Source organism: Lathyrus oleraceus, chromosome 7 (genome assembly GCF_024323335.1).
Source record: "Lathyrus oleraceus cultivar Zhongwan6 chromosome 7, CAAS_Psat_ZW6_1.0, whole genome shotgun sequence".
NCBI classification, from domain to species: Eukaryota; Viridiplantae; Streptophyta; class Magnoliopsida; order Fabales; family Fabaceae; genus Lathyrus; species Lathyrus oleraceus.
In genome coordinates this window covers 202504359-202524328 of record NC_066585.1, presented here as the reverse complement: position 1 = coordinate 202524328, position 19970 = coordinate 202504359, and the positions used below count along the sequence as shown (strand labels likewise).

At 38.8% G+C, this 19970-nt stretch overlaps 3 protein-coding genes across 3 annotated transcripts; 2 read left to right on the top strand and 1 right to left on the bottom strand.

The window, feature by feature from the left end:
- The first annotated feature begins 7207 nt into the window (after window positions 1–7207).
- Window positions 7208–7862, top strand: LOC127105306 (histone H3.2-like). Its single transcript, XM_051042473.1, has one exon. It carries the CDS (start codon window positions 7302–7304, stop codon window positions 7710–7712), a length of 411 nt encoding a protein of 136 aa, XP_050898430.1. The 5' UTR covers window positions 7208–7301; the 3' UTR covers window positions 7713–7862.
- Window positions 7863–8035: 173 nt separating this feature from the next.
- On the bottom strand, window positions 8036–9442 carry LOC127105303 (probable glucan endo-1,3-beta-glucosidase A6). Its single transcript, XM_051042470.1, has 2 exons — window positions 9297–9442; window positions 8036–9212 (listed from the first exon to the last, which is right to left on the bottom strand). Exons 1-2 carry the CDS (start codon window positions 9340–9342, stop codon window positions 8080–8082), a joined length of 1179 nt encoding a protein of 392 aa, XP_050898427.1. The 5' UTR covers window positions 9343–9442; the 3' UTR covers window positions 8036–8079.
- Window positions 9443–12023: 2581 nt separating this feature from the next.
- Window positions 12024–13214, top strand: LOC127102924 (uncharacterized). Its single transcript, XM_051040241.1, has 2 exons — window positions 12024–12192; window positions 12424–13214. Exons 1-2 carry the CDS (start codon window positions 12024–12026, stop codon window positions 13212–13214), a joined length of 960 nt encoding a protein of 319 aa, XP_050896198.1.
- The last annotated feature ends 6756 nt before the right edge of the window (window positions 13215–19970 follow it).

Below are 19970 nucleotides of genomic sequence, written 5' to 3'. Positions count from 1 at the left end.
TGTTGGATGGTTAGTTTATCTGTTTCAGGATTTTTCTCAGGCTATTCTTCAGGAATCCACCAGCTGTTCTAAAATCTAGGAAACTAACAACTAAGCTACAATTAATGAACCTAACAAATAATCTATTTGTTAGCTCCTTAATAAGTGGAGATTAGTTTAACTTGTTACAACCTTTAATCTAGGAAATACAAGTACATGACCAACAAACTGGAACAATGTAACAGATGATGTTCAAAACAGGATTGAGACATCATGATGGCAACTGTGCAGGAAAACAACAGTGGTGAATGTTATGGTGCCCATAACAAATTGTTCCTCCTCTATAGGATGACATAGAAGGAGAGGTTGTGACACTGTGAAAAGGTGCACAATAGTACAGAGTGTAATAACTGTCTTGCTGTAATAAGTACAATGTTAGATCAGATGTCATGACTTGAAGTAGAACATCTGAATACTGACTACACCAGAATTTCAAGTCGCCACCGACTTTTCTTTTATCCAATAAGGAAAGGTGGAAAAGAACAGGAAAGACCTCAATAGATTTTGGGTTCGGGAGGTACATTATACAAAGGGAAGGTATTAGCACCCTTTGTATCCATGGTTATCCATGGGCTCTTAATTGCTGGATCACTTATATTTTTGTCTGAAAAAGTGTTGGTGAATTGTTTAAAAATGTTTCGAAAAGAGAGTTTAACTTTGTAATGATTCTCGTATGAATGTATACAAAGTATTTATCTCGTTTAATTTTGAAAGCGGTTTAGAAAAGGTTTTGAAAAGAGAATTTGACTTTGCAATAATTCTTGTATGAATGTATACAAAGTGGTTATCTCGTTTAGTTTTGAAAGTTGTTTAGAAAAATATAACTCGGTAATGATTCTTGTATGAATGTATACCAAGTGGTGATTTTCTAGGATTTGTAAAGTGTAAAGTGTGAAAATGTTTTAGGTTATGATCCAGTAATTGAGAGTTATACCTTCTTGAGGTCGTTACGGGCATTTCCTATCCTTATGAGGGTAAAACTGTCCTTACTATTGAGAAGTAAGTAGTTTTATCCTTTGGATGTTAAAGGGTCATCGTAGGGTCATCGATTGGTCATTGAAGGCAACAGTTGTAAGGATACCTTAGCATTCGAAGGGACAATCATCATTTAACCGTAGGCTACACCGAAGGGTCATCGAGGGACAAAATTGTATTTTCGAAGGCAACGTCCGAGGGACCATGATTTGTTTTATGATGATTTAACCGAAGGGTCTTTACTAAGTGTATCCCTACATTCGCGGGACATGACCATTATACCGTAATACCGTAGGGCAGCAAAGAGAGGTCCAAGATCACATATTTAAAGGCCATATTTTAAAGTCAATTAGGTGATTTAAGGTGAATCTCCACATTAAAATCAATACATTAAAATTAATACATTAAAATTAACACATTAAAATTAATTAAGCAATTTAGGGTGAGTCTCCCCAAGGGTATCCCACAAATAAAGTGGAAGACCTAAACAACAACCTTTTCCTGGGATATGTGAACCTTTACAAAATTCAGCAAACGGGTTAGAATACCAATCAGGGTGCAATCGAGGATTACACCGCAAAAGAGAACACAGCAGCATGAATGTCAGGCAAAACAGTGCATAATTAACATAGAATAGATCAGATACGCATAGGACATAACAAACAAAATATTAGCGACTGTCCCGTTCGCCTCTGCCTCGCCTAGCGAGGGCCTAGCGAATACTCGCTACATGCTCGCTTAGCGATGTGCTAGCGAGCGGCTGCAGGTTTTGAATTTCAGAACAGTATGACTTCAACCTGCGGCATGGCTTATGGCATCTAACACATAATTATATGGTTCAACATTCACAATATTCAGGCACACTTAAATTCACATGCAAAACCTCAAATATGTTTATGAATTCAATTATAATATCACATGCAAGTTAAGAACATAAAGCGGTATCACATGCAAATTAAGAAAATAAAGCGATAATAGTAATGCAAACCTATTTGCAATCGAATTGCAGCCTTGAATTGGCGAGCCGGATTGAGTTGGGCGGTGGTAGCTTCGGAGCGGAGGAGCGGCCTTCAGGGTTTCTAAAGTAGCCTCCAGGGTTTTTGTTCCAGGGTTTTCGTCTGTCTCCCTCTGTTTTTTCTCCTTTCATTACTGAAGTGCTGGTATTTATAATGCTCTTTTTCATGACCTAATGGGCTCAGAATGAAGCCCGAAATTTTCTGTTGTCTGTCAGCTTCGCTAGGCGAGCTGGTAGCGAACGTTCGCTAGGCGAGCGTGTAGCGAGCGCGTAGCGAACAGGCCAGTTTGGGCCATTTTCTGGATTGGACCATTCGTGAGCTGGGCCTTTGTTCCTTTAAGATCAGTGTCATAAAAATGAGTCGGAATGCCCTGCAAAATGTCTTAAAATATTAATGGGCAAATTTTGGGGTATGACACTAATGATGATATTATTTGGTATGATTCTACATTGAGTAGCTTGGATATTATTGACAATTATGGTGAATTCTCTATTGTGCCCCTCATTGGTACACAAGGAGGAATCAACTACAATCCTGCTTTGGCTCGTCATCAACTTGGGTTCCCCTTGAGAGACAAACCTAATAACACTCAGTTAGAAGGTATTTTCTATAAAGAGGGTAAGGATCCCCAAAATTTGAAGCAGAAGATGATACGTGCTTGGCATAATGTAAATAGGAAAGGAAGATCCGAGCTTGGTCCGTGCAACTGTGTAGCTTTAGAAGCTTACACTACTTGGGTGAAGAAGAGAGCTTTGGAGTTGAAGATGTTGTGTGCTTGTGAAAGACCTATTTCTTTGGTTGTGGATGAGCCATCAACTCTCCATAACCAAGATGTAGAGGAGTTGGATGAAGCATTCATCAAGATGAATCAAGAGAGAGATGTGTGGGAAGAGCAGTTCCATGCTTTGAGCCGAAAGCATGAGGAGTTACATCTTGAGTCAAAGGACAAAGATGCGCTTATTGAACTTCTTGAAGACCGAGCAGTGAAGAGACAGAGAGAGCCAAAAGGTCCAGCTTCCTCTAGTATGCCTCAACCTTCCGGTGCTTGGAAGAAGATTATTGATCAGCTTGTCCTTGAGAAGGCTCAAATGAAGACATCTTTTAAGACTAAAATCTGACGCATCCGAAGAAAGTACGCGTCAACAGCCAGATCATCTGACATTGTTGCTAAGGGATCCTTAGGATGATTAGTTTCCTTTTCCCTTGTATTTGTACTTTGGTTTCTGAAATTGTACTCAGTGTAATCCTTCCAAATTTTATGAATAAAGAGATTTTTATGGTCAATCAAAGTGTTATTATTATATGTTTGCAAATAAAACAACATGTTCCTTGAAATTAAAACAATAAAAAACATTGCATTTCATGCATCAGTTGCATAACAGGTATTCTATTGCTAGATGTCTTATCGGTTATTCTTTTGTGCTTCAGCCAAACTGACTCACCGATACAACACTCGTGCCAATCAACCCAGAATTATGGAACATTTAGAATAAGAGAACAGAGAGTTAAAGGATGAGATTGCCCGATTTACTGCCATGATGAAGTCTGTTCTTGCTGTGCAAAATCAGTCTTCACCAACTCCCGCAACTCCTCCCCAAAGGACTGTTATCTCCGAGGTGGCTAACTCGACCATTCCTATTGATGTTACTCAATCCGGTCCGTCTATGCCTGCTGGATTCCCGTGGGGGATGCCACCAAATTTCATTCTTGAAGGGTTTGCGCCTACCTTTGCTTCTATGTCGACATCTTGCCTGGTCATGTCTGTACCACCTCTAGTTGTTCATACCTTGCCTCGTGTTGAGGACACCATCTACCATTTTGAGCTGTCTGAGGGCCCAGATGTATATGAAAAAATGGATGAAATGAAGCATCAGCCTTGAGCTGTGCAAAAAGTTGAAGACTCTGAGAGGAAAAAACCTGTTTGGTAAAAGTGTTGCTGAACTTTGCTCAGTACCGAATGTGAAGATCCCGATGAAGTTCAAAGTCCATGACTTTGAAAAGTAAAAGGGAAATACTTGTCCACTTAGTCATCTTGTTATGTACGCCAGAAAGATGTTAACTCAAACTGATAATGATCAGTTACTGATTCACTACTTTCAAGACAATTTGACTAGTGGTGCTCTGAGATGGTATATGGGGCTAGATAGTGCAAGTGTTCGTACTTTCAACGATTTGGGTGAAGCTTTTGTGAAGCAATACAAATATAATGTTGAAATGGCGCCTCATAGAGACCATTTGAGGTCTATGTCGCATAAGGATAAAGATACGTTTAAAGAGTATGCTCAAAGATGGAGGGAACTTGCTGCTTAGATTAATCCTCCATTAGAAGAGAAGGAGATGACGAAGATTTTCCTGAAGACCCTGAGTTTGTTTTATTACGAAAGAATGATTGCCCGTGCCCCCAGTGACTTTACTGAAATGGTAAACATGGGGATGAGGTTAGAAGAGGGAGTCCGTGAAGGACGTCTGTCTAAGGAAGAAGCGTCAGCTAGCAAGAAGTATGGAAGTGGTTTTGCCAAAAGGAAGGAAGGGGAGACCAATTCAGTATCTGTAAGGGGGCAGAGAAGGCCTCATGTCAGATGGAATCCTCAACCGCATCAACATCAACATCAAGTTTCATCATTAATTCCCGTGTTTTCCAACAATTCCAACAATCAATTAGTTCCGATTCAACAACAACAACGTCAACAACAACCGCAACAAAGAACCAACTACAACAACAATAATCAACAACATAACTTTGAGAGGAAGAAGGTCTCTTTTGACCCTATTCCTATGTCATATGCATAATTGTACCCATATTTGGTTCTCAAGAACCTACTTCAACCCAGAAATGCACCTCAAGTTCCCGAGCCACTTCCATGGTGGTTCAACCCTGAACTCCGTTGTTCCTTTCACCAGGGAGCCCTTGGCCATGACATTGAGAATTCCTACCTGCTGAAATATGAAGTAAAAAATCTCGTGAAAAGTGGAATGGTGTCCTTTGAGGACCGTGCGCCTAATGTCAAAGCCAATCGGTTGTCATGCCTCTATCAATATGGTGGATGGTTGTCCAGGAAATTTCCGAGTCTTCGATGTAGGATGTATCCGTAGGTCTTTGGTGGAGATGCATGGAACTTTGTGTTTTATTAGTGATTGTGAGCATGGCCATGATGGTTGTACAGTCTGTAGTGTGAACCCCCATGGATGTATGATCGTCAGGAGGGATATCTAGAAGTTGATCGATAGCCTAACATATAAGAACTTCATAGTTAAACGTGATTGGCTTGGAGTAGTATTTAGATGGGTGACCTTCTGGGAAGTTTTCTGGAAAGCGTGTGAGTGAGGACAAAACATGCTGAAAAGACCCGTGTTGGTTTGTGGGGTCAGTCGATAATCCTGAAAGTAGTATGAGGCGTTATAGATAGCGCAAAAGTTGAGAAAGATAACACCAAAGCTAAGGTTTATAGAGAAATTATGGACAAGGTTCCCATTCCTACTAAACAAGGCTTTGAAGCTTCTGTTGTGAAAAGCGACGAACCCCAAAACCAAAAAACCTGACTAGGGTTGAAGAAAGGAGTGAAGAAGAAGGTCTATGAAAATACATACCTAAAACATGAGCCTCCACATATGAGGAAGAAAAAGGAAGAAAAATGTATGACCTGGATGACTAGAGTAAGTTGGGCCCCAAAAATAGTTAAGGGAGATGCTAGGGACTTAAGCTTGAAGGAAGCACCCTCCTAAGTTTGAGGGTGTAGGTGGTCGAGCTAAACGACCTTAAACGAAACATTACGTGGGAGGTAACCCACGTTTTTTGCACTAATTTGTTTTCTTGTTGATTTTTTTTTCCAGTTAATAAAAAGCTGAAAAACACAAAGTCAAACAAGCGATGAATGTTGAAAAAGGTCGAGAAAAATCAAACTGTCCCCGAAAAGATTCAACTAGAACACAAAAACCCAAAATTGGCCATACAAAAACTAGGGAGCTACTATGGGCAACCGTAGTAGGCGCTACGGGCCGTAAAAGGCACTACGAGCCGTAGCAACCCCCATGCCCAAACCCTAAAAAGTCACACACCTTATATGAAAATCAGAGTCTTGCTACGAGCGACTGTAGCAGGCGCTACGGGCCGTAGCAAGCCCAGCGCATCAAGACCATTTTTTTTCAAATTTCTTTGGACCCCACCCATCTCTCTTTCACCCAATCATCCCTAATTACTCATCTTTAAAGCTACAAATCAAATTTTTTAAATACCATTATCAAGTGATTACAACATAAATGAGTTTAGATAACAGTAAAAAAAACTATGACCTAAAGTAAAAAAATCCGTTGTCTAAAATTAAAAGGTTACCTTACTTGTTTTATATACTATTTTAATCAAACAAACTCCCCTTTGGCAACGTTTTTAAGCGTTATCTTTCTATTTTTGGCAAATGTGGTATGTCCACTTTTGATAACGATTTTCAAGCGGCGGACTATTATGTCATTACAAAATGTTCAAAAAAAGAAAAGTATCGGGAAATTTATAATCAAATTATTCGGTGAACAAAAGAAAAATTATTAAAAAATTTACAATCAAGTTATTCGATAAACAACATGATAATTACCGGAAAATTTATAATCAAGTTATATTGTAAAGATTATAATATTGGATAATTTTTATGTCAATTATTAAGTGAATATATAATCCTATTTAAATATATTTGATTGAAAATTATTCAATGAAGAAAACTACTTATTAGAATCATTTAAGTAGCTTTCTCTAGTACATTGGTGTAGTACAAAATTTTCCAATTTTAAAAAATTAATAATAAATAAAAGAAATATAATTAAAATATTTTAAAATATAGAGGTGGAATAATTGTTGGGATATAAGATAAAGTTTTCTAGTTTGACATTTCATTTCATAAGACCCATTTTGAGAACGAGCCAAAATAAAAGAACCCTAAACCCGCCAAAATATGAATTTTCCTTTATATATGTTCATTTTGTTTGCCACCATCAAAAACCTATCAAGATCAACGACTACGATCACACGCTCCAAACTCCTCTACATGCCACGTCACTAATCCGCGTGCTCGAATACTCCAAACAAACACCAACCGTCGATTATTCAACAAAAATCAACGGCCACAATCATAACCAATTCACCCTCTCAATTTCAAAACCCGCACAAAATCATCACTATATAATAAACCAGTTTCATCTCTTCGAAAATCATCACTCTTAAAGCATAACAGAAAACAATCCTCAAGTTATAATCTTTTAGTAACCGTTTTCTGTTATCTTAAAATGGCACGAACCAAGCAAACTGCTCGCAAGTCCACCGGCGGCAAAGCACCAAGGAAGCAACTGGCAACCAAAGCTGCTCGCAAGTCTGCTCCGGCCACCGGAGGAGTGAAGAAGCCACATCGTTTCAGGCCAGGAACCGTCGCTCTCCGTGAGATCCGCAAGTACCAGAAGAGTACAGAGCTTTTGATCCGCAAACTTCCTTTCCAGCGTCTTGTTCGTGAGATCGCTCAAGATTTCAAGACTGACCTCCGTTTCCAGAGCTCCGCCGTGTCGGCACTCCAGGAAGCAGCCGAGGCTTACCTCGTTGGACTCTTTGAGGATACAAATCTCTGTGCAATTCACGCCAAGCGTGTCACTATCATGCCTAAGGATATCCAGCTCGCTAGGCGTATTAGAGGCGAGCGTGCTTGATTTTCTCAATTCTTGCTTTTAGGGTTTGTGTAGATATTTTCAATATGTGTTAATCACAGACCGTTGGTTTCAATTTCTTGAGAATCAAATATTGTAATATTGTGATCGTGCTCAGCACCTTATCAATGAAATGGATCGTCTTTTGTTCAACTATTGTAAGTTGAAATTTATTAGTTTGCCATAATTATTTCAATTCGTTACGTTTTATTTGTTATACTGTTCTTAACAATATCAAGACAATTCTAGTTCATTTATAATCATACATAATAATGATAAATATTTTGATTAATACAACCATTTAAAGTAATATCATGTTGAAAATATCTATTGAAGAACATAAGATTGTTAGTTTTAATAAAATGAAGTTTTAATTGCACTTTCTGTCTATTTCCATTACCAAAATGTTTGAACCTTCTTCTGCCACACACCCTGCCTTTCCTTTGTATGTCACATTGTTCTTTGTAGTTTGTAATGGTGCAAAATCTGTGATGGTTTTTTTTCCTGTTAAGTCTAAATCATAAATTGGGGTTCCGTCTGTGTGTAACAAACCCCAGTGTCGTTCTGTTCCAGGTCCTGGCTTTTGATTTTCGTCAAAAAGTGAGAAGATGAAGGTTGGTATTGGTACTCCCGGTCTAGCTGGTGTTCCTATGGGTGGTTTTGCTGTCATTCTTTGGATTAGATTACGATTGTATATGGCTGCATTGAAAATGTTTGCGCCAAGTTCTTCTATGTCGCCGGAGTTTGGCCATCCTGTTTCTGATATTATCAGCTGGATGTCGGAGTACCCGAGTTTTGACATGGCAAAGATCAACGAGTCAAGCATTTGGTCTAACAAGTTTCTGTATATTAAGCCACTACCCGGGTCTTTTGAGGTGAAATTTCCCCTAAATAGAGCGTAGTCTAGGTTAATATTGTTTGGGTCCTGTGACCATGGGAAATATGGGTATACATCAATGAAGAAAAACGAATTGGTTCTCTGTAAGAACTTAAGCATTGGTACTATCACACTGTCTCTTACTTCAGGTCGGAATGTGCCGCTCGATGGCGGGAAGGTTGTTTGTAAGACATCCATCGCTAAAGGGGTACCAATTTTGATGTCTCTGATGTTCTGAGATCTGAGTGCTCTTCTAATGCTTCGCATTGCCGGGACAAGATCATGCCACATTTTGTGACCCTGTTCTGTATTGTAGCTTAACACTTCATTTCCTACAAGTAAGAAGCGAATTAGGGTTTTCGGGTAGTATGGGAGGATATTGTTTTTCACCCATTCATCTGCTATGCTTTGGTTAGCAGCAATGCACGCGATCTCATTGTTTGGGATCATGATGGAAACTTTGAGCTTTGTGGTTGATAACTGCCGTAGAATATCCGGGTTGGCGTCATAGATCTTCACAAGGCCGGCTTTCATTGTTGTTAGTAAATCAATGGACCGAGATGGAGAGGGTAGATTGTTTCCAAGCACACCATAGTTCACACCAATATTGCTACTGGCTTTTGCACCTGTAGAGTTAAGAAATATTGCGTATAGTTTAATGAAATATAAGATACTGTAACAGAAAAAAAACATGAAAGTTTCAAACTTACTTGATAATGAAAGTAAACAGACGAAAAATATAGCCAGAGAATCCATTTCACCAATGGGGGCAGTAATGGTTATGCAGTACAGTGAGATGAAGAGAGTATAGAAGTATCAATTTATACAAAGGCAATGGAGATTGGTAGCAAGAAATCATATTTCTATGAAAAAGGATCTTTATGAGGGTATACAACTTGAAGAGAGCAACTGAATTAAGAAAAGAATGAATGGATTCAACACACACATTCCCTTATTAAACTAGAAGAGAAAGCAAGTGTATGTTTTCTTTGTTTCTTGGTTGAATCTGTTTCCAAACGTATTTTATTACAAGAAATGAAGTTAAATTAGTCACAAGCTTTAGGAGGGGGAAAAGGCTAACTAATGTATGAAAATATGGATAATGAAGTAGTTCCCCTCACCTAATGAAACTAAACTCTCAAAGAACTCCATCTTAATCGTGTTTTCCTGGTTTGCTTGATCTATTTGATGTCTAATACTACTCCATCCACTTGAAATGAAGAAGAAATGAAACTTTTAAGTGCATTTAATTTGTCCAATTTTAGAGTAGAAAGGTATTATTTAATCTAATTATTTTTGGTTACATTTGCGGGTGGAAATAGGCTAGATAGACCGGAGGCTACGACCTATCTTACACAAACTCAGTGGAGTTCAAGTTTTTTTTGGGTCAAATAATCTAGTGGTTGAAGTTCACCAATGTGAACAAGTGAGATGTCACAAGTTTGAACCCGCGACCCTATCTCTCGGCACAACTACCAACTGAGGTGACTTAATGGAACCATCCATTTTTAAAAAATAGAAAATGATTAGGCTATTTTATAAGGCTCTTTAGTTAAAAAGGCTAGGTCTTAGACGATAAAAAAATCATTTAAACCTATTAGACCGATCTATTTAAATAAATATGAATAATTTTTTTTATTATCATTATGTTATGTTTTGTACTTTGACTTAAAATAAATAAATAAAATTTGGTTATCTCGAAGAAATTATGAAAATAAGATAAAACACCTTATAAACAATGTCATAAGTTGTCTTAAACAAATAGTCTCACAACACATATGCTAATAAGTAGTAAGTTAAAATAAGTCAATGTAAAGAAACTATTAGTCTCATTCGTCATTTAGTTTGTTAGTCTATTTAAATATTATTTGAATGACTTATTTATATATGTCTAAAGTAAACATGGTTTTATGTAAGTTAACAGACTAACTAGGCATTTGAAAAGGCTAGACTCATGCCTAAAAAAAGCCAATGACAAACTATAGATCGAACTTAGACTTCAGTTTTTTTGACAATGCAGACTTAAGCTTGACAAAATCTATCTTGACGCAAACTATTTCCATCCGTAGTAGTTACATTAAAAAAAAAAGAAAGAAAAATAAAAGGAATATTTTCTTACAAAAGAATTAGAAAAAAATATCAACTAACAAAATTATGGATAAATTAGGATGAACCTTTTAGAGAAGTGTTTATGGGTATGTTCTTGCACTGATATGATATCATACGAGCATTACACCCACACCTTCTCCCTGGACGGTTGCTCATACTTGTAGAATGATAAGAAATCGATTTGCTTCTCCTTGATGAAAATGACATTTGATGAGAATTTTTGAACGATTTGTGGCGAAGAAGACGACTGCAACAAGTTGTAGTGAAAAAAAGATGAATGGAACCACAACATGATGTGAAGAAGAAGAAGAATGGGACGACAATTAGTAGCGAAGAGGAATAAGAGTTGAATGCTTTGTGCAATCAGGGTTTTGAAATTCGCATTTAAATAACAAAAATGATTAAATAAAAAATCCAACGTGTAAAAAAAACCCATTTAGACCTCCACGTATGCAACCGTTAAGTCAATTTAACGGGAGGGATGAAACTTATGGAATGAAAAGTTTACGAGGACCATTGTTTGAAGAAATTTTTTAGAGAGATTAAAATTGAATGTTGACATATTTATGAGGACCCCTAAAGCAGCTCTTCTAAATTAATTTGGATGAAACAAATGTTAGAAGAATACAATGTCCAGCAAGATGTCATGACAAGATATTGTGACAACCTAAGTGCTATTAACATCTCCAAGAATCCTATTCAGCACAACATAACTAAACATATTGATATCCACCATCATTTTATTAGGGATCTTGTTGAAAACAAAATTGTCACTCTTGAGCATGTAACCACTGAGAAACAAGTGTCAGATATTTTTACTAAAGCCTTAGATGCAAATCAGTTTGAAAAATTAAGGGGCGAATTGGGCATTTGCATGCTTGAAGAATTATAACAATTACTGATATGGAGATATGGAAATCAAATTTTCTCTTCCCTCTACTTAATGGTGCATAAAACTCAAGGAATATCATTACAACTTTTCCTTATTTTCCCAACGCGTCACCCTAGCTATTCTATAAACATCATTCATGCCACCTTCTTTATTTTCTCTCTCAAACTTATTCCCAGTCACTCTCATCTCTCTATCTTCTATTTGCAGTTCATACCTAACATCTCCAAAATGTCTCAACCTTCTGTATCCTAGCAAGCACACCAAGGAGCAATTAAACCCTAAAAATATCGATACTGAAATAGATTTCTCTGAAGTCATCACTGATGCCACTCCCTTATCGATAGTTCTTGTCTATGAAACCCCTATAAGGAAGGCCATAACATCTGCTTCGAGGAAAGGCAAGCTCTCTAAAGTAATTACCTCTTCCTCTCCATCCATGACTGCTAAAAATGTAAAAACTCTTGAACCCTCTACTGCTGTTAAGAAACCCCATTCTATGACTAGTATGTATATTGATCCCATTAGTATTGAACCCAATGTTGGTGTTGCTAAAGATTATCCTGTTATGCCAAATGTTATAGAAGATGTTGAAACCTCTGAAACCGGTAATAAATCTAGGTTTGTTACTACCTAGTAAATCCGACATGATCGTTGCAGACAGACACGATGTAGACAAGAATATTCGTGTGCTAATCTCTCGAGTGTTGGGTATTGAACCCAAGACTAATGTCGTGTCGAATGTCTCCACATCCTTGGCCCAACCTGATAACACTACTGAAACCCCCTGGATAAATCTGATGTGAGTGTATCTACTTTGTCTTCTGAAAAATTGAAAGATAAAGAGGGGTCTGAAGGGATGATTGGTGATCTGGTTGACAAAGATGAACACTCTGTTGAGAAAAAGGATCAATCCACTGACATAGTAAATATAGAGGATCTGGACTCTGATGATGTACCCATCGTCCAAAGACTTGCTCCAGGAATAACTAAAAGATTGAAGAACAGAAAATGTCAAGCTATTGAATCCTCCAACACGCCCTCCAAATCTCTCAGGAAAAGAGCTAGTGTTGGCCCTACAAAAAGATGGAGCAAGGTTGTTACTCATATTTCTAAGAATAAACCCCTCAAGAGGAAGGAAATTCCTTCCGAGTCTAGTGATTCTGACCATGATGTCGGACACAATGTTCAGGACATCGTATCTACTACCAGAAAGCAAGCATATGGGAAGAAGATTCTAACAAGTATTCCTGAAGTTCCAATTGACAACATTCCCTTTCACTCTGTAGAGAATGTTGAGAAATGGAAATTTGTTTATCAAATAAGATTAACACTGGAAAGGGAACTGGGAAAAAATGCTTTTAAATGCAAAGAGGTGATGAGTCTGATTCAAGAGGCTAGATTAATGAAAACTGTAACTAGATTTGGCAAGTGTTGTGAAATACTTGTAAAAGAATTTATTATGAACATCTCTAAGGAATTTGATAATAAGAGGAGCAAAGAGTTTAGAAAAGTGTATGCCAGAGGAAGATGTGTGGATTTTTCTCCTGAAGTAATAAATAGGTTTTTGGGCATAAATGAAGATGAAAAAGCTGAATTAGAAGTCTCTAACAATGTTATCTGCAGATAGATTACTGCTAAACAAGTAAATGAGTGGCCTAGGAAAGGGAAGCTGTGTGAAAGTGCCTTGAGTGTGAAGTATGTTGTACTTCACATAATTGGAGCTACTAATTAGGTTCCAACCAATCACACTTCCATCATTGCTACATGACTAGATAAGTTTATTTGTATTGTTGGGACCAAGTCAAGTTTTGATTTTGGATCCCATGTGTAACACCCTTCTAAAATACCCCAATAATTAATTAAAACAACAAATATATAAATCAGAGTAAATATGCAATTAAGGGTGTCACACTTGACACTTCACACCATGTTCCAAAATATCTGGTCATACTCATTTGTTTATCAAATAAAATATTGCATAATTCACAGCGGATATGCAAACCATGTAACACATTACATGTAAGATCATTCAACAACCAACAATGAAAATAAGATAAAACATCCCGTCCCGATGTTACATCTACCAGAGCATGACCCACTAAGGAACTACACTAGACTCCAAGTTCTAGCTTCTACTCAATCACTGCTCGTTACCTGAAAAATAGTTGTAAGGGTGAGTTCCTCAATCGATATAATAAGCATTATAAAATATCATGTAATGTTAAGTAAATTAACACATTTCATCACCCTAATCATAACACATATTCAGCAACGACAATATCAACTCATAATCATCATCATCATCATACTCAAACTCAACACAACCACAATACACACGTATAATATTGGAATACATCCATTCATATTATACGCCATACATACATTATGCAATGAGACTCCATGCATGCGATACCGACTATTCGTGAACATATAGTTCAACCTCACCGATCAAATCCAGATATGGCTACCAAGCTCACTAGTCCCACTCATTTGAGACCTAGTGACTCACTCACTAATTCCTCACCATGGGAATTAGCTACCACCCCAAGGGCTATGCTATGCACGCTAATCACCTAGCATGCAAACATCAACAACAATCCACAATAATTCACTCACTAATTCCTCACCATGGGAATTAGCTACCACCATAAAGGCCACATTATGCACGCTAAATCACCTAGCAATGCAAACATCAACAACAACTCACAATGGACATATGCTCACACTCTAAGCCATAAACAGTCCATCCACAATTGCATACATAATAGATATATTCACAACATTATGCACACCATCATACATCATCAATACAATTATCACAGAATCATATTATGTCATGCCACATAATCAATCACAGTATTAGCACACTCTACTAATACCTACACTACTCAAAACAACGGGAAATGATCCCTACTACATCATACGCCAACATAGGCCAACCATCAAATATGTACACAATATTTAAATATTAATTTTTCACTTTTCAAACAGTGTTAACCGGTTAACGCCCTGGGTTAACCGGTTAACGCAAACAGAACACGCTTCCTGGCAATTCACAACAGTGTTAACCGGTTAACGCCCTGGGTTAACCGGTTAACGCAAGACAAACATCAATATTTTCACAATTCATAACAGTGTTAACCGGTTAACACCCTGGGTTAACCGGTTAACGCAAGACAGAAAGCTGTTCCTGCGCTAACACGAAGCAGAATGCAGAATTCTCCGCATTTTCCGCCGTTGGAGGACTTCCGGACCTCCGATTCCAATTCCGTAAAAAGCTACACGTCCAGCAATTACGACTCACACTACTATCGATTCAATTTCAGTTTTTAACATAACTCATCCATCATAATTTTCAGCATTCATAATCCGAATTAGGGTCAATTCAACGGCTTATCACTACCCATTACATGTTAACCCATAATACCCATTAAACGACGATAAACCCCCCTTACCTGAATTAATCCGACAATCCTTTAGCTTCAAGCTTTTCCCTCTTCAACCTTCTTCTCTGCTCTTCCTCTTTGCCCTTTCTCTACTTTCTGTCGCTTCTCTGGTTTTCACGTGAAAAACCCTTACTTTACCAAATGGAACTCTTATATATTCCCACTTTATATTATTCCAATAATAATAATAATAATTCCAATAATAATAATCCAATTATTTAATTAAATTAATAATTATACTATTAACTTAAATTAAATAATTATCTTATTTTATCGGGGTGTTACAACTCTCCCCCACTAAAAGAGTTTTCGTCTTCGAAAACATACCTCAAGCGAATAACTCAGGATAAGACTCCTTCATCTGACTCTTAAGTTCCCAAGTCACATTGCCACCTGCTGGTCCTCCCCAAGCTACCTTTACCAAAGCAATCTCTTTACCCCGCAACTGCTTCAACTCTCGATCCTCTATCCTCATAGGTGATGTTTCAACAGTCAGGTTATCTCTCACCTGTACATCATCTACTTGGACTACATGCGACGGATCAGGAATGTACCTCCTCAACTGAGACACATGAAAAACCTCATGCAAATTCGCAAGTGACGGCGGTAAAGCGATACGATAGGCTACCTCCCCTATCCTCTCCAAAATCTGATAAGGACCAATAAATCGAGGTGTCAACTTCTTCGACTTCAAAGCTCGACCAACCCCAGTTATCGGAGTAACGCGAAGAAACACATGATCTCCCTCTTGAAACTCAAGTGACTTCCTCCTCTTGTCGTGATAACTCTTCTGACGACTCTGAGCAATCCTCATCTTCTCCTGAATCATCTTAATCTTTTCCGTAGTTTGTTGAACAATCTCTGGTCCAACCACAACACTCTCACCGGACTCATACCAACATAAAGGTGTCCGACATCTCCTACCATACAAGGCTTCAAACGGTGCCATACCAATGCTCGAATGAAAACTATTGTTGTAGGTAAACTCAATCAAAGGTAAATAACAATCCCAAGCACCTCCCTTTTCCAAAACACAAGCCCTCAAAAGATCCTCCAGTGACTGAATCGTCCTCTCAGTCTTACCATCAGTCTGCGGATGATATGCAGAACTCAATCTCAGCTTAGTTCCCAAAGCCCTCTGCAAACCTTCCCAGAACTTCGATGTAAATCTAGGATCTCTGTCCGAAACAATACTCGACGGAATACCATGCAAACTTACAATTTTCTCAATATACAACTCAGCTAATCTCTCTAACGGATAATCCATTCTGATCGGAATGAAATGAGCCGATTTTGTCAATCTGTCCACAATCACCCAAATAGCTTCAAAATTCTTAATTGTCCTCGGTAAACCAGAAACAAAATCCATACTGATACTATCCCACTTCCACTCTGGAATAGCCAACGGTTGCATTAGCCCAGACGGCTTCTGATGCTCAATCTTTGACTTCTGACAAGTCAAACAAGAATAAACAAAACTCGCAATTTCTCTTTTCATTCCCGGCCACCAAAATAACTTTTTCAAATCATGATACATCTTCGTAGCCCCAGGATGAATACTCAGGCCACTACGATGTCCTTCCTCAAGAATACTCTTCTTAAGTTCGGTAACATCCGGAATACACACCCGATTACCAAATTTCAAAACACCATTCTCATCAACTCTGAATTCACCACCTTGACCTTGATTCACTAGAGTCAACTTATCAACCAAAAGCACATCGGATTTCTGACCCTCTCTAATCTCATCCAGAATACCACTCGTTAACCTCAACATTCCCAATTTAACACCATTGTGAGTACTCTCACACACCAAACTCAAGTCTCTAAACTGCTCAATTAAATCCAATTCCTTAACCATTAACATAGACATATGCAATGATTTCCGACTCAATGCATCAGCCACTACGTTTGCTTTACCCGGATGGTAATTCAAACCAAAGTCATAATCCTTCAGAAACTCTAACCATCTCCTCTGTCTCATATTCAGCTCTTTCTGATCAAACAAATACTTTAAACTTTTATGGTCACTGAAAACCTCAAATCTTGACCCGTACAAGTAATGCCTCCATAACTTCAGAACAAATACCACAGCTGCCAACTCTAAATCGTGTGTCGGATAGTTTCTCTCATGAACCTTCATTTGTCTCGAAGCATAAGCTACAACCTGCTTATTCTGCATCAAAACACCACCCAAACCCAACAATGAAGCATCACAGTAAACCTCAAATGGTTCCGATGGACTTGGTAATATCAGAATAGGAGCAGTAGTCAACCTTCTCTTTAACTCTTGGAAACCTTCTTCACATTTTGATTCCCAAACAAACGCTTGCCCCTTTCTAGTCAACATCGTCAACGGTAACGCCAACTTAGAAAATCCCTCAATGAACTTCCTATAATAACCTGCAAGTCCAAGAAAACTCCTTATTTCAAAAACTGACTTCGGAGCTTCCCACTTAGATACCGCTTCTATCTTAGAAGGATCAACAGCAACACCACCTCTTGAAATCACATGACCAAGAAAACTAACCTCTTCTAACCAAAATTCACACTTGGACAGTTTCGCAAATAACTTCTTTTCTCGTAGAACTCCCAAAACCATTCTCAAATGTTCAGCATGCTCTTCTTCAGATTTCGAATACACCAAAATATCGTCAATAAACACCACAACAAACTTGTCTAGGTACGGATGGAAAATCCTATTCATATACTCCATAAATACTCCAGGCGCATTAGTCACACCAAAAGGCATTACAGAATACTCATAATGTCCATACCTTGTTCTGAAAGCGGTCTTCTGAATATCCTCAGTTTTCACACGTATCTGATGATACCCCGATCTCAAATCTATTTTGCTGAACACACTCGCACCAACCAACTGATCCATCAAATCATCAATCCTCGGCAAAGGATACCGATTCTTGATCGTCACTTTATTCAGTTGCCTGTAGTCCACACACAACCTCATAGTACCTTCTTTCTTCTTAACCAATAACACTGGTGCACCCCACGGTGACACACTCGGACGAATAAATTTCTTATCCAACAGATCTTCCAGCTGACTCTTCAATTCAGCTAACTCAACAGCAGACATACGGTACGGAGCCATCGACATCGGCCTAGTACCAGGTACTAAATCAATCGAGTACTCAACTTCACACTCTGGCGGCAATTCATTCACTTCTTCAGGAAACACATCAGGAAAATCACACACCACGGCTAGATCGCAAATCGCCAGTTTATCTTTAGCCTCCAAAGTCGCTAACAGCATAAACAACTCTGCCCCATCTGCTACTGCCTCATTCACCTGCCTTGCTGATAGAAACAAGCTCTTTCCTTCCTCAATCTCAGGAAAGATCACAGTCTTATCAAAACAGTTGATATAAACTCGGTTAAACACCAACCAGTTCATACCCAGGATAACATCAATCTGCACTAGTGGAAGACACACGAGGTCCATCCCAAAGTCTCTACCAAAAATACTCAAAGGACAATCTAAACAAACTGAAGTAGTAGTCACTGAACCCTTCGCAGGAGTATCAATCACCATACTACCATGCATCTCAGATATCTCTAATTTAAGTTTCACAGCACAATCCAAAGATATAAAGGAATGAGTCGCACCTGTGTCAATAATAGCTACAAGAGGAAAGCCATTAATATAACACGTACCTCGAATCAAACGATCATCTGCAGAAGTCTCAGAACCCGATAAAGCAAAGACCTTGCCTCCCGACTGGTTCTCCTTCTTCGGCTTAGGACACTGTGGACTGATATGACCCACCTCTCCACAGTTGAAACAAGTCATAGTCTTCAACCGGCACTCTACAGCCAAGTGACCACCTTTTCCACACTTAAAACACTTCCTCTCAGTACTGGTACACTCATGGAAACGATGTCCAGCCTGACCACATCTGTAACACTTAGCAGGGGCACTAGAGTCTCCCCCACTAGGTCTCTTCATCCCACTCTGTCTCTGGAAACCTTTGCCAGCTGCATACGGCTTCCCACGATCATTCTGATTCTTGCCTTTCCTATCAACCCTTTGCTGATAGTTCTCCGCTCTGGCCTTGGTATCTTGTTCAAAAATTCTGCAGCAATCAACCAAATCAGAAAACACTCTAATCCGCTGATACCCAATAGCCTGCTTGATCTCGGGACGTAACCCGTTCTCAAACTTCACACATTTCGAAAATTCCCCAGTAGCCTCATCATAGGGAGTGTAATACTTCGACAGCTCTGTGAACTTAGCAGCATACTCAGTAACAGACCGGTTGCCCTGCTTCAATTCTAAGAACTCTATCTCTTTCTTTCCTCTGACATCCTCTGGAAAGTACTTCCTCAGGAATCTCTCCCTGAACACCGCCCAAGTGATCTCAGCACTCCCAGCAGCTTCCAACTCAGCGCGGGTAGCAACCCACCAATCATCTGCTTCCTCAGACAGCATATGCGTACCGAACCTGACCTTCTGGTTATCGGCACACTCAGTCACTCGGAAGATCCTCTCGATCTCCTTCAACCACTTCTGAGCACCATCTGGATCGTATGCTCCCTTGAACATTGGAGGATTGTTCTTCTGGAACTCACTCAGTTGACGAGCAACTCCCATTCCCACAACATTCGGATTCCCTCCAAGTACTCCAGCTAGCATACCCAGAGCCTCAGCAATCGCAGCATCGTCTCTACCTCTTCCAGCCATCTCTATTCTGAAAACCCAACAAGCCAAAACAATAAGTACTGATAGGGTTACACAACACCTATCCCGTACAGGGAAACAGAATAATTACGACTCGACTCGACCGACTATGCTCTGATACCACTAATGTAACACCCTTCTAAAATACCCCAATAATTAATTAAAACAACAAATATATAAATCAGAGTAAATATGCAATTAAGGGTGTCACACTTGACACTTCACACCATGTTCCAAAATA

Bases quoted from the DNA above. Each gene is read 5' to 3' on its own strand.
- LOC127105306 (XM_051042473.1), top strand. From the start codon at position 7,302: ATGGCACGAACCAAGCAAACTGCTCGCAAGTCCACCGGCGGCAAAGCA.
- LOC127105303 (XM_051042470.1), bottom strand. From the start codon at position 9,342: ATGGATTCTCTGGCTATATTTTTCGTCTGTTTACTTTCATTATCAA. The intron at 9,213-9,296 runs GTAAGTTTGAAA...TTAACTCTACAG, and splicing joins CTGTTTACTTTCATTATCAA to GTGCAAAAGCCAGTAGCAAT.
- LOC127102924 (XM_051040241.1), top strand. From the start codon at position 12,024: ATGACTGCTAAAAATGTAAAAACTCTTGAACCCTCTACTGCTGTTAAG. The intron at 12,193-12,423 runs GTAATAAATCTA...AAAAATTGAAAG, and splicing joins TGTTGAAACCTCTGAAACCG to ATAAAGAGGGGTCTGAAGGG.